This window comes from Aricia agestis, chromosome 19 (assembly GCF_905147365.1).
Source record: "Aricia agestis chromosome 19, ilAriAges1.1, whole genome shotgun sequence".
Lineage (NCBI taxonomy): Eukaryota > Metazoa > Arthropoda > Insecta > Lepidoptera > Lycaenidae > Aricia > Aricia agestis.
In genome coordinates this window covers 11,272,600-11,286,986 of record NC_056424.1, presented here as the reverse complement: position 1 = coordinate 11,286,986, position 14,387 = coordinate 11,272,600, and the positions used below count along the sequence as shown (strand labels likewise).

The following is a 14,387-nucleotide window of genomic DNA, read 5'->3' as shown; positions in this document are numbered from 1 at the left end:
TATAACTATACTTTATTCAAATTCAATACTTGAAAAGCTGGTATGCCTTGCAATAATGCCTTAGATTTAAGATAAACGGAATATATTATATTCTTTTCACTTGTCAAAAAATTAGATGGTAGAATAGAATTTTAGGGTATAAATGTCTTGAAAAGATTTATCTGTCCTTATTAGCATGGAAACAACGAAAGCTAGATTTATAATTTTAAAACATATTACGGTTAATATGTAGTATATTTTTTTGTAAAAAAAGCGATGCTGTTGGTAAAAAGAAGCTGCAAATTTGAAATGAATTACATCTAGAGTCTAGACAATGAACTTGCTTCTCAATCTTAATAAATTCACGACGTTGAGTGAAATACTATAGGCAAAATACTCGTAAATTAAAAAATCTGTAACCACTCAGATTTATTACTAGTAGCAATTAATTGTAGTTTCTATCTGCAATACGTTACTCCATTTGAATGTTGTATGTCCATTGCCCAATAAATTTAGTATCCTCCTTAACTGTGTAGATGAAAAATAAAAATATTGATGTACTCTCATTTGTTTTCAATTTAAAGCAAAATTGAAACTGAAATCACTGGAAAGATCTTCTCACACATCGTTTTTACGGAAATTTGTATCTAGTTGGTCTTTAGGCATAAGAGCATGTACACGGAGTATAATTGTAACAAATAGTGCATAAATGTGTGAAATTTTGGAGTGACGTATCCGGTAGTTAAGTAGATGTATATTTTAGGCAACTGCTAAATTTATTGGGTAATGATATATGAAGCTTTATATTTTGTGTATATTTGTGAGAATGTGTTTCCTAAAGACCAAACGAGATTTGCATGACTTTTTATTTGCTCTTTTTTCTCTTAAGCTTTCCATATTGGATGTTTTTATTTGAGCGCATGTGTGAGAAATTCGCAAGGTACTATGCGAACTAGTTACACCTTATTGCCTTTCTTGTGATTTCAATAATTCATATTTGCTTTAAGCACCCTTCCAGCTTTATTTTAATTCCTTATTTCTACACCAGCACACTTTTTAGTTATCATGCCAGTGTCTATTGATTTCATTGAGATATTAGCGTCTCTTCGTTCGGGGGTAAGTGATTACTTATTAAATTTATTATTTATTGTATCATCTACTTCATCGCAAATAACGTAGAAGCTTCAAAAACAAAGCATGCTTACAGCGTTTGGTCTTTAGCAACAAAGACACATTGTTCAAAATTAAATAAAAATATATTATAATAGTCTTTATATTTATTGGTATTTTAAAAAATACTTATTGAGTAACGTTTTCAGGCACAAATTATAGACTCGGAGCTAACAGCAAAATTGTTGGGTCGTGGTGTAGCAGTGTCACCAGTAGTAACCGTGGAGCCCAGGAGACGTAAATTCCATAAGGCTATAACGCTGAGTATGCCGGCACCCCGTCCTCATACTCAGGGCATGACAAACCAATACAGTACATCTTCAGCCCCTACACTACGATTGCTTTGTTCTATCTCAGGTGCGTCTTATGTTAATTTTTTAAATAATAATGTAGAATGTTTGTTACTAGACTCAAACTTAACAATTTCATTCAGTTCCTCTAAACTAACACTGTCACTCACATATAAATTCATGTTTAATAAACAGTTGTCTTAAAGTGGTGTGAAGTAAATCTAGTAACTAACATGTGAAATTCCGTAAAGTGTTCCAATGGAGTATGGCTTGTTTTGCTAAGTAGATGATAATATTATAAGAGTTTTTAATAATAATACTTTATTAGCTAGGAGTAGAATTTAGGACTCGATATTAACAAAATTATCATAAATAGAATAGAAACATTAAAATGCATTTAAATTATATTCCATTACAACACGTGTAATGTGTAGAATTATTTTGGTGGATAATAAAAACATACAACTTTAATTCAGTATATCTACGAACGGTAGAATGTAGTGTCTGAAAGAATTTGCATAAAATTTAATAGACAAAAGACATATTAGATGTTACTAACTTGAATATTGATATAATTATGAATAGAGTAGATAAAAAGAAGATTATAATTATTTAGAACGAAAATTAGTATGCAATGGGCATGTTACATTTTTAAATCTAGTAGTTTTTCATTGTTTATTTAAAACGTTACATTTATAACGGATAAATAAAATACCGACACAATAACAATTATAATTCAAATAATTTATACTCTACCCAAAATCAATTGCTATGTTCAGTATTAAAAGAAGTCCTAAGCTAAAACGCTTATAGCAAATACACAGAGCAGCTAAGGGGACACGTCCCTATGTGTGCGTTTGTGCGTGTCTACATTGTTTTGTTTTCGTGTGTTTGTGTGTGTTGCACGCTCACCGTGTGTGGCAAATTTAATGCTGCCACCTAAACGACGCTATCGACCAACAGGGGTATTTCGCAAAAGATCTCTCGAAGGTAAAAAAATTAGAGATATTAACTTCAAAACAAGAATATCGGTTTAAGTTTCACCTTTCTTTTTATTTATCATTATTGTAATATTATTTTCAAATAGTAACGATTGATTTTCGTCATCGACCAGTTGATATTTATACTCTTCATTATATTCTGGTATAAATATCAATATTTTCTTATTATTTTATCATCCCTTTTGAATGCTTTTTCATATCTTGCTTTTCAAATATTTTCTCTTTGCACGGGCTGGAAGTTTGCTTTGTTAATGACTGACACTGTATCATAAACAAAAATGAAAGACGAAAGTGCACAATATAATGTTTCACACCTCGGTTTTTAAGATATTTGTATCTAAAGGGTAGCTAAGTTGCAAAGAAAATGGCACTTTATGTAACAAATCCAAGCACAAACGGTTTATGAATTAAAATAGCAAAATCACGTTGAACGTCTAACCGCGCCACTTTACCATGATCATTCCATACTTCTACGTCAATGTTGTTAAATTATATTTTTTTGCCTATAATAATCAACTTCTTCTCCAAAACGGCCTATCATTTTTCTTTGTCATCTTTTTGTACATTATTTCCGTCACACTCCATTATTCAGGATTTTAGTTTTTATTATTTTTATAGAATTCGATTTTAGTGTGTATTCCTTCGAGAGATCTGTAAATCGAAACTAGACCAAAACTCGTTTATATTCAATTGGAATCTTTAGTATCATTATTTTTGTTTTCACAAAAATAGCACAGTGCTTCATTTGCAGGATCGTTTTAACAAAGTTGTAGTATTAACGTCATTACCATTAACTACGACACGGTATGTTATTGTTTCCTTATGATATGTCGTCCTCGCTTACTGTGTGTTTGCTATAGGCCGTTTTGGAAATATTATAATTTTCTTTTCCTTTATTGACCTATCTTTCCAACTTCTTATCTTATATTTTTTTAATTTACGGAACTGTATATTAGAATCGAACTTATGATTGTACTACTTTTCATTATTACCGCGTAGATATTATTATAGGAATATGAAAATAATTTGTGTACAGAGCTACTGCATGCAATTGATACAATTGGCAAAAATCATACGACATGCCTTGTAGTTTGGGATATTTGACTATCTAAACTTGAAATATCGTTAAGCATGAATTGAAATTAGAGTTGAAATTATATTTATGACTTATGTAATAATAAATATTAAATTGAACCCAGGAGGAACAAACCGAGCTCATTGGGAGGATGTGACTGAAAATACTCCATTGACGTTTGTAAATGACTGTGTTTCCTTCACCACAACTGTATCAGCTAGATATTGGTTAATTGATTGCCGACATGTTGAAGATGCCACTAAAATGGCCACAGAGTTGTATCGGTGAGTATAAAAAAATATTACTATCAATACGTAATATCCTTCAACTATTTAGTAGTATATAACAAATATGTATAAAACATAACAATATGCTTTATTTTAGGGAAGCAATTCATGTACCGTTTATGGCTCGATTTGTGGTATATGCCAAACGAACGGATGAATGTCAAGCTCAGCTACGAATGTTCTGTGTGACTGATGACAAGGAGGATAAAGCTTTGGAACGTATAGAAAGATTCATACAAGTTGCTAAAAGTCGTGATGTCGAGGTAAAATCTAATTACTTAGGAACCCACATTTCTCTTCAATCAGAATTTTTGGAAATTATGTTCTGGACTGTAATTATAATCTGAAATATTTCACTCATAATCTTTTAGGTACACGAAGGAAAACCAATTTACTTGGAATTTGGTGGCAATCTGGTTCCAGTTGCTAAGTCTGGGGAGCAGCTTACTATACCATTTAGAGCGTTTAGAGAAAACAGAGTTGCCTTCCCAGTTATGATAAAGACTCAGGACCTTGAACCTATTTGTAGGTGTCAATTTATGAGAGACCCGAAGGTACCGAAGGGAGAACCGTCACCAGCACCGGTAAGTTGAAATGTATTTATGTATTGGCAATAAAGTCTGGCAATAAAATCCTAGATATTTATCACTTCCCTAACTCTTCCAGATCGCTGCCCTTAATATAATGGTGCCGGATGATATACCAGCCGAAAGAACATCGCCGGCACCAGTCGATTCCTTACCACGACGTACTGAAGAACAAGAGCTAATTTGGAGACAGCGGCTTAGTGACCCAAGGTTATATTTCTTAAATGTCATTTTAATAATATTATAATGTTTGAAGTAACACACCATCCAAAATAATATTATATGGAACAAAATTTATTGAAAATTTAGGAAAACATGTTTGGATATGTAATACAATCGTAAAGATATTTAAATTTGAATTGAAATTCAACTAGATAAAAAGGAATGTAAAATTTTTGTATTTTCAATTTTAGGTTAGAAGATATATGCAATTTACTGGGTAAGGATTGGGTTGCTCTAGCTTACGAATTGGGAGTAAGTGTTGCAACTGTAAACCAAATACAAGCCAAACGTATAACGAGTGCTGAACAAGCCGAACTCATGCTTAAATTATGGAGGACACAATCTGGGACGAAAGCTCAAGGTAAAAACCTCAAAATATGTGATTGTGCCTATAAAATGTACTTCTATAGTCAAAATTTTGTTTTGATATAAAATAAAATTCATTTTAGATAATTCATTAGAACTAGCTTTATGTCGTATTGGAAGAGACGATATTATAGCACCACAATCTGAACTGACAAACGAAAGACGAATACAACGAAATATATACCAAGAACGGCAAGCTTCAGAAGAAATAGAGGCTTACAAAGGTACTTTTGCATTGTATTACAAATATTCGAAAGCTTTTTATTTGATGTAATTAAAACAAAGCATCAATGTAATACATATTTTGAAAATGGAAAAAGCCGTAGTTCTTCATAATTAATAATAAGTAGTTTACGTGATGAAAATCTACAAAAGCTTAATATTTACGGATCGATTTAGTTTTTGTAGAATATTTATTTCATTAAAACTATTCTGTAATCTGTCTCCAATTACGGTTTTTTCCTGTAAAATTGCGTTAACTATTTTAAAGCGGGCTTTCTAAATATAAATATGCGTTATATATATTTATGTAATTATGCGTTAAAATTTTAAAGTCAATATTAGTAATTCATAATTATATTGATGTTTTTATAAAGTTGATGAAGACAATAAATTAAAAGAACTAATACACGATGACAATCAAGTTATAGAAGGTATTCGTACAGAAGACTTAGATCAGGATGAAGCTAAATATTCGCCAGAAGAAAAATGTGTTCTTGATAAAAGCGAAATTGAAAGAACCCCCACACCTAGTGAAGAAAGTGAAGAAGACGAAGGTAGTTTAAGTTAAAGTTATTGCTGAATCCCTTGTATAGGGATATTATTCTGTTTACCTAAACTAATATTTTATGTTTATAATATAGATGTCAAACGGAGTGTCGCAGAAAGGAAAGAACAAATAACTAAAAAATTAAGTTCTAGTAAAATACCAGCGTCTAAGCAAAAGAAAGAAATTAGAGAGGAAATAATTGAAATTAAAACTCAAATTAAGCCAGACATCAAAAAGTTCCAGGACATCGAACAGCAGGTTTTAGTTATTTTATTATATTTTTAGAGTTAGTATAAAAAAAGTATCGCTTACTAGTTAGTATCATAAAAAAAGTATAACTACATTTTTAACACAATTGTAGGTCAAGGAAAAAGAACCAAAATTGGAACGGACACGTTCGAAAACTACACCTGATACTGGGGAAGAAGAGGTTGACAAAGAAATTAGTGAAAAGACACCTTCATTAGAGCAAAAGAAACCGGAAAGGCCTACGGATCAATTTAGAAAATTTGACCCCTCCTCACCAGCTAAGCCTACTCCTAAGCATTTACAAAGGCATATGAGAAATGAGTCTATGAAGTTCTCTTCCGGTGACTTTTCTAATGTTACTATTACGCCACGAAAATCAATTCCATCAGATACTATAGACACAAAAACAAGTACTGAAACAACAAAAATAGATAGTTTTTCAAGGGATGTTATTTCACAAAAAGAAATTGATAGCGCCAAAATTGAAGAAAAGCTTGATGACGGAGATAAATCTCCAGATTTAGTTGTTGACGAAAAAGATATAGCAGAAGCGACCTTAAAAGATAAAATAAATGCTATTGAAACAAAACTTACAAAAGAATCATCTGTAGATTTACCAAAAACAACAGTAAAATTAACCAAAGAAGCTTTAAAGAAACATACTCAAGAACAAGATCCAGGCATAGAATATACACAAGCTTTTATAAGAGACCAATCAAAACAAATCTCTCTTAGAGAAACCGAAGAAAATGTCACTCATAAAATTCACACAGAAGCAGAAAAACATATAGAATCCGTAAAATCAATCAAAGAAACAATACAACAATTTGATTCTAGAGTGAAACATACAAGTGATAAAAGTAAAGTTTTCACCAAGTCAGTACGAACCGATTCAACTCTTGTCCAGGTATCATCAGAAGAAGATAGTGAGTTTCTCAAAAAATCTACAGATTCCGAAACAGAAACTGAATCTCAGACTACTGTAAAGGCTGAAAAAGATAAAAAACATAAATTGGAAGCAAATCAATTAACATCTGACATCACACATGATTTAAAAAAAGATATTTATAAACATAAAAAGCAACCAGATGAGCAAGATATGATGGCCAAGAAATATAAAATTGAAAAACAATTAACTGATGAGTTAAGAACAAAGGTAAGCGAAGAAGAAATTTCTGAAACTTTTGAAGAAAAGGGTGTTACTATGACTACTGTGGAAAAAGACAAGGTAATATGAATCTAATACTATAATATTATTACTTTTTAAGTCCAAAACTAGGATAACAGTGATGATTTAATTTGTTTTAGGCTGAAGTTCCTCAGTCTATTTCAAGTACAAAGTCAGATATTAGCAAACATACGAAAACTGATTCTGGAGGATCTGACAAAAAAATGTCCTATGAATCTACAATCCTTTCATGTACAGCGGATTCTATGGCTGATTTACAACAGAGCACTGAAAAGGATATAAGTTTTGTATCCCAAACAGAATCAAAGGTAAACGAATAATATCAAATAACATTTTAAAACCACCTATAATAAAGTTAAATATTATTATTTTTGAATTTGCCAGGTTTATTCTAGAGATTCAAAACAAAGAAGCGATTCTTTGGATGGCTCTCAATTTTCGGAATTAGATGACCAGATTGGACTCAGCCCTGCACATAAGCCTGTTGAACGAGGTCCTAAAGATGTTGTTGTGACAAAATCTGGTGAAGATTTTACTGTCGTAGATAAATCTACCACGAGTACCAAAGATATAACTAAAGAATTTTTACAATTTGAAAGTGTTCATTCGTCAACACTTTTAACCAAAGAACCTGAGAAGGTAGAAACTTATAACAATACATAATTAAGTTTTAATTATTTTGATAAATAGTAGTAGTTTCATATAATTTACATGAAATTTTATTCTCGTTTAGGATACTTCGAAAGAGTCTCCTGTCATAAGCGCTAAAGCAAGACAATTTATTGAAACAGTACCAGAGGATGATTCAGTTCAAGAATGCTTCTTCTCAAAAAGAATCTATTCTGATTCGTTAGAAGATTCAGAACATACTGATTCTAGACGACACTCAGAAGCTGAGTCTTCAAAATCTGATCAGTCAGATGTCAAAGCAAAAATTTCTTCATCAGATTTTGATGAGAGAGCAGAATATGAAGGTACTGCTGATTCTGGTAGCGCCTTTGGTGATGAAAAGTTTGAAGAAAGTATAAGTGGATTTACTGCTTTGAAAATTGATTCAACAACGTTAGATTCTGATAAACAAGAAATATCTCAGTGTGAAGAGCCAGAGGTACTTTTTAAGAAAATGACTCCAAAGAGGCATTCAAGAACAGAATCAATATCAATCAGCAAATTAAGCGACTTGATAGAGACCGAGCCATCAAAGTCTAAGCAAGAGTTCCAAATGATTGTCACTGAAGCCGAAGAAGTTGATCGTTCATTCGAAAAGGATGATGTCTCTGATAAAATTTCCTCGGAGAGCAGCAGAGAGGTTGAAATTTCAGATAAAAAGTCCTCTGAAGGTATCTCTGATAAAATAAGTTCGGAAGACGCAGTAACTGATAAGAAAACCTCGTCAGAAGAAGGTGTAGCAAAAGATGATGACTTGGAAGATTTAAAACAGAAAGATGCTACGAAATCCGTTAAGGATATTATAAAGCAAATTGAGAAATCAGAATCTAAAATTCTAGCTGGAGCAACGTTAGATAAAGGTAAAAAATTTAACTAGGCGTTTAACAATTATATAAATATTCTTTATAACATTACTTTCCATTTATAAGAAAAAAGGATTTAATGAAATTTCATTTCAGATGAAACAAAACGACAATCAGTAACGTCTGTTGAGTCCGGATCTGCAAGTGAGCTACGGCTTGAAGAAAAACGTCTTTCTGATGCTCACAGCCTAACAGAATCAAGAGATTACACATTTGAAGAATCAGAAGATGATATAGCAACACAAGGAACTCATGTTAATATATTGTCAAAAGAGAGATCAGATTTTAGGAAAGAAGGTATCAAAACAATTTTATTACTTTTTTAATGTAGTAAAAATGAATGTAATTGATGATGAAATAAGATTTTTCAAACTTTGCTGCTATCCAAATCATATTTTTATAGATAAAAAGATTGAACCAGCGAAACCAGCAAAGTTAACACATGGAGATTCATTAGATGATGTAGAGGGCTTCCCAGAAGATCATGTTTCAGAATACGTGCATAAGCTGCCCCATATATCTGAAATAAGGTATGAATTTAAGCGTTTGTAACTATAATATTATTGAGAAAAACAAAAATAATTCCTTTGTTTCTTGCAATAATTTCATCAACTTATTGATCCATATTAAAGTAACTAACAAGTTAAAATATCAGTTTATTTAAAATTATTTAGTTTTACATGTATAATTTTTTACTTTAAGTGCACAAGAAAAAGATTTCACAAGCCAATTCCTTCACAAAGAACGTGAGGAGCAATTAAAAAGAGAAACGGGCTTATCTCATGAAACATTGATAGCTTCTTCTAAAAAAATCACGGATGCCAGAGAGTCTATAACACAAAAAACAACAGAAACATCCGTCAAAGAGAAAGAACACGAGGATACAGATATAATAGACACATCCGTAACTACAACTATTGGGAATGCGGGAGAAGAAATAACCACTACAACTACTATTGAAAAAATTAATGGACTCGACGGAGAAGAACAAGTTAAAACTACTGTAAGAGAAACCACAAAATATCTAACAGGAGAGGTTGCAACAAAGGAATCAGAACACACAACATCTGAAAAATGCATGACCAAAATAAGTGATGTAACTGAAAGTGTTTCTACTGATATCATTAAAACTTTTGCACAAGAAACAAGTAGCGATGAACTACATAAACACGATTTGAAAGAAGAACTATTAAAAGCACAATCGGATACACAAACAAAAATAGGACCATCTGGTGAAACTATTACAATTGTTACATTGACAGAAATAGCCAAAAAACCTAGTGGAGAGGAAGTTACAAAAACTACAATAACAGAGAGAACAAAATATCCAACTGGCGAAGAATCAGTGTCAACAAAAGTTTCTGAAGTTACATCTTCAGTTAAATATAAATCGCAAATTGTTACTGAAATCGAAAACATTATCTCTTCAACAGAACCACCAGCACCTATTGAAGTAAAAAAAGGTGATGATCAAATTATTAAAAGCACTAAGTCAATTGAACCTGATTTTGAAGATAAAAAAATTCAAGGAACTAAGTTTGATGTCAGTAAAATAAGAACAGACACTCTTGATAAATTTTCCGTTGGAGATGAAATATCAGATTCAGGTAAAGATTCGAAAAAAATTAAAAAAGGGATCGTTCAACATGGAGCTTCCGAAATATCTAAGAAAGAAGTAACGAATGTTGTAGATGAAATACTGCAAAAAGGGACAGCCGATGCTTTGGCTCGCAGTCCCCTACACGAGAAATCTATAGTGAAAGAATTCGATTCAGAAAAACGATCTTACGATGCTAAAGTACCTACGAAAGACGAACGTAGACATTCTTGTATCAGCCCTGCTATATCATTAGAAAGAATAGCAGAGTCAGAAACTGAAACGGAGGAAGATATTTCAAAACTAAAGACAGAAGTTTTAGAAAAATATAAAGCTGATGATTCAAAAAAAGAATTAAAAAAGTCTGACTCAGCAATGAAACAAATGGCTGAAAATATTGAAATAATAATTAAACAGGCGTCAGAAGATATTGATATGTCTTCGGAAGATGCACCAATCGAAGAACACCCGAAGGACTTGGAAGGCGAAGTTTCAGTAGATTCAATAATTGAAGAAGCCGTCGTCACAGTTGAAGGGCTATTAGACAAATCTAAAGATTCACAAGACCAGTATGTAGACTTAACATTAGAGAATATATCAGATGCAAAAAGAATAAAAGATAAGCCAGGATTGACAAAATCTTTGTCAAGGGACAGTGGAGAAACGATGATAATGCCTAAGAAAAAACAAATTAGAACATTTTCGGTTCAAAGTTCTCCGGATGAAATGGAGGAGCAAATATATACAGATTCCGAGTCAGGTAATTCCAGTACTTTTGTTACTTTCTTATCTATTACATTATATTAAAAATATATTACTAGCAATTCATTGCAATTGTTATGGGCGAACTTCGAGATACGAGTATCATGGACTATTATAAGCTGGGAATTATACTCGCTGAACAGCGAGTATAATATGAATATATTATTATATTCACAAAATCGCAGGAAATATATCCATACAAAATTTGTGTGCCGAAATATTTGTCAGCATGTCGATCGACGACCGTACTGGTGCGCTACCCTATTGTACTGATGAGGTAAATGTTATGTGACGTATCAGTAGTGGGTACGTGAGTGATAAACTAAACTCTGTGAATCCACTGGCCTGTGTCAGTGTGTATTGAGTTATATTATTTCGAAACACATGCGTTTTTTATGCTTGGATGCTATGAATGCCTTTTTCGTTGAGTTGTTTTAAAGATTCAAGCAACTGATGAACCAATTTGATTTGATTTAAAGCTGAGTTGATCAAAAATGTTCGCTATATTTCATCACTATTATCAAGAAATACTCACTGATTGATGATTTTCAATTAGTTTTCAATAATATACTTTGTTAAGACTGTGTATGTAAATTAAAGTTGGGTATTAAGTTTCGGTGCTATTTCTAACAACACATAATATTTTTGTTTGTTTTTATTTTACAAATTTTATTAATAAATTACATTGTTTTAGATATGGATAAAGCTAAAGTTTTGGAAATTATCGAGCCTTCTTCAGAAGTCGATAATAAGCTTCCAGCTTCTAGTTTTGACCCAAAAAAAATGCGCACAGATTCTTTAGATGATGCTGATGATTTTCCAGAGAAAGAAGTGAGATTTTAATATTATTTAATAAATTACTTATTTTCACATAATAGGTTTTAGCTGTTATTGATTTACAAATTATTTGTGTCAGCCTTATTATTTTAGCTTATATGTTTACTTTTTATAGACTGAATACTTTGGAGAAGATTCAAAATTCATCGAACAAAAAGGTTTTGACGAGCATCATGTATTAAGCTCACATGAATCAGAAGCCAGTTCCAGTATACAGCCACAAGACGAAAAACCGATGCCATTTACGGGGAAAAAAACTCACTTTGTTGACAGCGTTCTTCGTTCCGATGTTGTATCAAAATCAACTACTGAATCATCAGTTACAACTGTTATTTCCACCCTGACAAAGTCTTCCGAAGACGATCAGAAATCTATAATTGAGGATAGAACTTCGGCTGATCTGTCCAAATTAAGTGGGGCTGAACTACTTAAAGATACTTCTAAAATGTCTTTTGATACAAAAGACGAATTTAAAATTGATGATCAAAATGAAGACAGAGGTACTCCTGATTTATCAAAAAAATCTATTGATTTAACAAAAGATTATTCAAAATCTTCAATAGATAGCAAAGATACTTCAAGGGACTTTGCAACGAATGAACTTTCAAAAGACTCAACGGCAGATTTAACTAAAGATTTCTCAAAAGTATCCATTGACAGCGTAAGAGAAACTTCGAGATCAATAGATGAAAAGACCTTCTCAGAAGACCATTCATCTTTTGATGTATCTAAAACCTTAGCTTCAGATGGTTCAGATGGTATCACCATAAGCAAAGAATTTATAGAAGAAGAGAGATCTATTTCAAAAATAGTTCATGTATCTACGAGCTCATCTCAAGAAACATCTATTATGACCGAAAGTAAAGGTATGAGTGAAGTTGATGATAAATCATTGGACAGAACTAATAAATTAGAAAAATCTGACTACCAGATGAAATCAATAGAGGAAAAATGTGATTCATTAAAAGACGACGATGATGATGAAAACGAGACTGAAAATTTAACAAAAGATGATTCTGAAGTTCCAGATATGAAAGAGTTAAACAGAAGATGTTCCAATCTTTTAGAGGATATATCGTCCCAGGGAGCTCTTATAAGAATCGACTCCAGCCATGTTACTCAAGGTGATTTGCTTATCTATATCCTATAATACATTAGGTTCTGGCCAAATTTATTTAAGTATCTTATGAGCATATATCACATGTGAGGGTTATAAACTTTGATATTTCAGATTTAGTGTCAAAATTTTCAAAGACACCACCCCCATCCCCTGTTGATTTGATTATGAAAGAAAGGGCGAAATGTGAGGAACCAAGTAGCGACAGGCCAGTGGGACTTCATCTTAAAGGTAATTCAAAGCTCGTACCCTAAAATAACATTTAATATCAATCTTACAATGCCTATTTTGTTTAATCCTAAAAGTCGATTTTTTTATGAATTAAGGGGGCAAACGAGCAAACGGGTCACCTGATGGAAATCAACTTCCGTCGCCCATGGACACTCGCAGCATCAGAAGAGCTGCAAGTGCGTTGCCGGCCTTTTAAGAGGGAATAGGGTAATAGGGTAGGGTAGGGATGGGAAGGGAAGGGAAGGGAATAGGGTAGGGGATTGGGCCTCCGGTAAACTCACTCACTCGGCGAATCACAGCGCAAGCGCTGTTTCACGCCGGTTTTCTGTGATAACGTGGTATTACTGTGGTTGAGCCGGCCCATTCGTGCCGAAGCATGGCTCTCCCACTTATATAACTAACTAACTATACAAAATAGGCCGTGTCACGCCGCTCGACGGCATGACTTTTTAATGTTACTTATCAGTCACGTTTCAAGTCACTTGAAGGATGGAATTCAGTATTATATCTATAAGTATTTATTAGAGATTATTATTACAAAATTATTTACATGATATGAAATGTTTGAAGATATGAATTTGACTTTCATATTTAGGTTCCGATTCTACGTTCCTAGATACGAGCCGACAGTCACCCAGAGCTTCATCGGCTGGCGATAGTCTTATTAGTGAAACTGAAGCTCATCAAAGTGGTAATTATCAATTTGTATTACTATGGATTCCATTGGTCATTTAGAGTTACAATATACTCGCATAATAGAAATACGAAAATAAACAACTTTGAAAAAAAAAAACATTTGTAACGTAATTCAAGCTTAAGCATTTGGTAGTGGCAAAGTGGTAGATTCATAGCGAAACCTTACTCATTACTCGTATTTAGTAGTTATGAAATAAATATAATCCTTATTTGCCACACTCTTTATTTGAGCCAATATCGCATGTCATTTTAATTTTAAGAACACCCATTTCATAATAATGTTGCTAGAATCAGAATACGTGTCTCAAAAGGGAAATGCACTTGGTTTACGAAATAATTCACAAAGTAATCCAACTCACACATTCATTGAAATTAGTACCATTAGTCGAAATAGTACGTATTTTTAAATAATTCCATAATTATTTGATAAA

The 14,387-nt window shown here is 32.4% G+C and overlaps 1 protein-coding gene across 13 annotated transcripts in view; it reads left to right on the top strand.

The window, feature by feature from the left end:
- The window catches only part of LOC121736712 (ankyrin-3-like), a 58,187-nt gene that overhangs the window by 32,273 nt on the left and 11,527 nt on the right, over positions 1-14,387 (top strand). For 5 of the 13 annotated variants that reach the window (XM_042128080.1, XM_042128090.1, XM_042128081.1 and 2 more), the window contains exons 27-47: positions 1,299-1,506; positions 2,403-2,429; positions 3,640-3,799; positions 3,900-4,065; positions 4,174-4,386; positions 4,469-4,599; positions 4,803-4,972; positions 5,061-5,201; positions 5,574-5,753; positions 5,841-6,004; positions 6,108-7,223; positions 7,304-7,492; positions 7,569-7,823; positions 7,918-8,713; positions 8,813-9,013; positions 9,120-9,246; positions 9,419-11,073; positions 11,770-11,906; positions 12,028-13,036; positions 13,144-13,260; positions 13,856-13,951. In XM_042128080.1, the coding sequence (XP_041984014.1) occupies positions 1,299-1,506; positions 2,403-2,429; positions 3,640-3,799; positions 3,900-4,065; positions 4,174-4,386; positions 4,469-4,599; positions 4,803-4,972; positions 5,061-5,201; positions 5,574-5,753; positions 5,841-6,004; positions 6,108-7,223; positions 7,304-7,492; positions 7,569-7,823; positions 7,918-8,713; positions 8,813-9,013; positions 9,120-9,246; positions 9,419-11,073; positions 11,770-11,906; positions 12,028-13,036; positions 13,144-13,260; positions 13,856-13,951 (7,258 nt within the window). The remainder of the gene's footprint in view (positions 1-1,298; positions 1,507-2,402; positions 2,430-3,639; positions 3,800-3,899; positions 4,066-4,173; positions 4,387-4,468; positions 4,600-4,802; positions 4,973-5,060; positions 5,202-5,573; positions 5,754-5,840; positions 6,005-6,107; positions 7,224-7,303; positions 7,493-7,568; positions 7,824-7,917; positions 8,714-8,812; positions 9,014-9,119; positions 9,247-9,418; positions 11,074-11,769; positions 11,907-12,027; positions 13,037-13,143; positions 13,261-13,855; positions 13,952-14,387) is intronic. The other 8 variants (XM_042128096.1, XM_042128095.1, XM_042128086.1 and 5 more) reach the window with 5 other exon arrangements.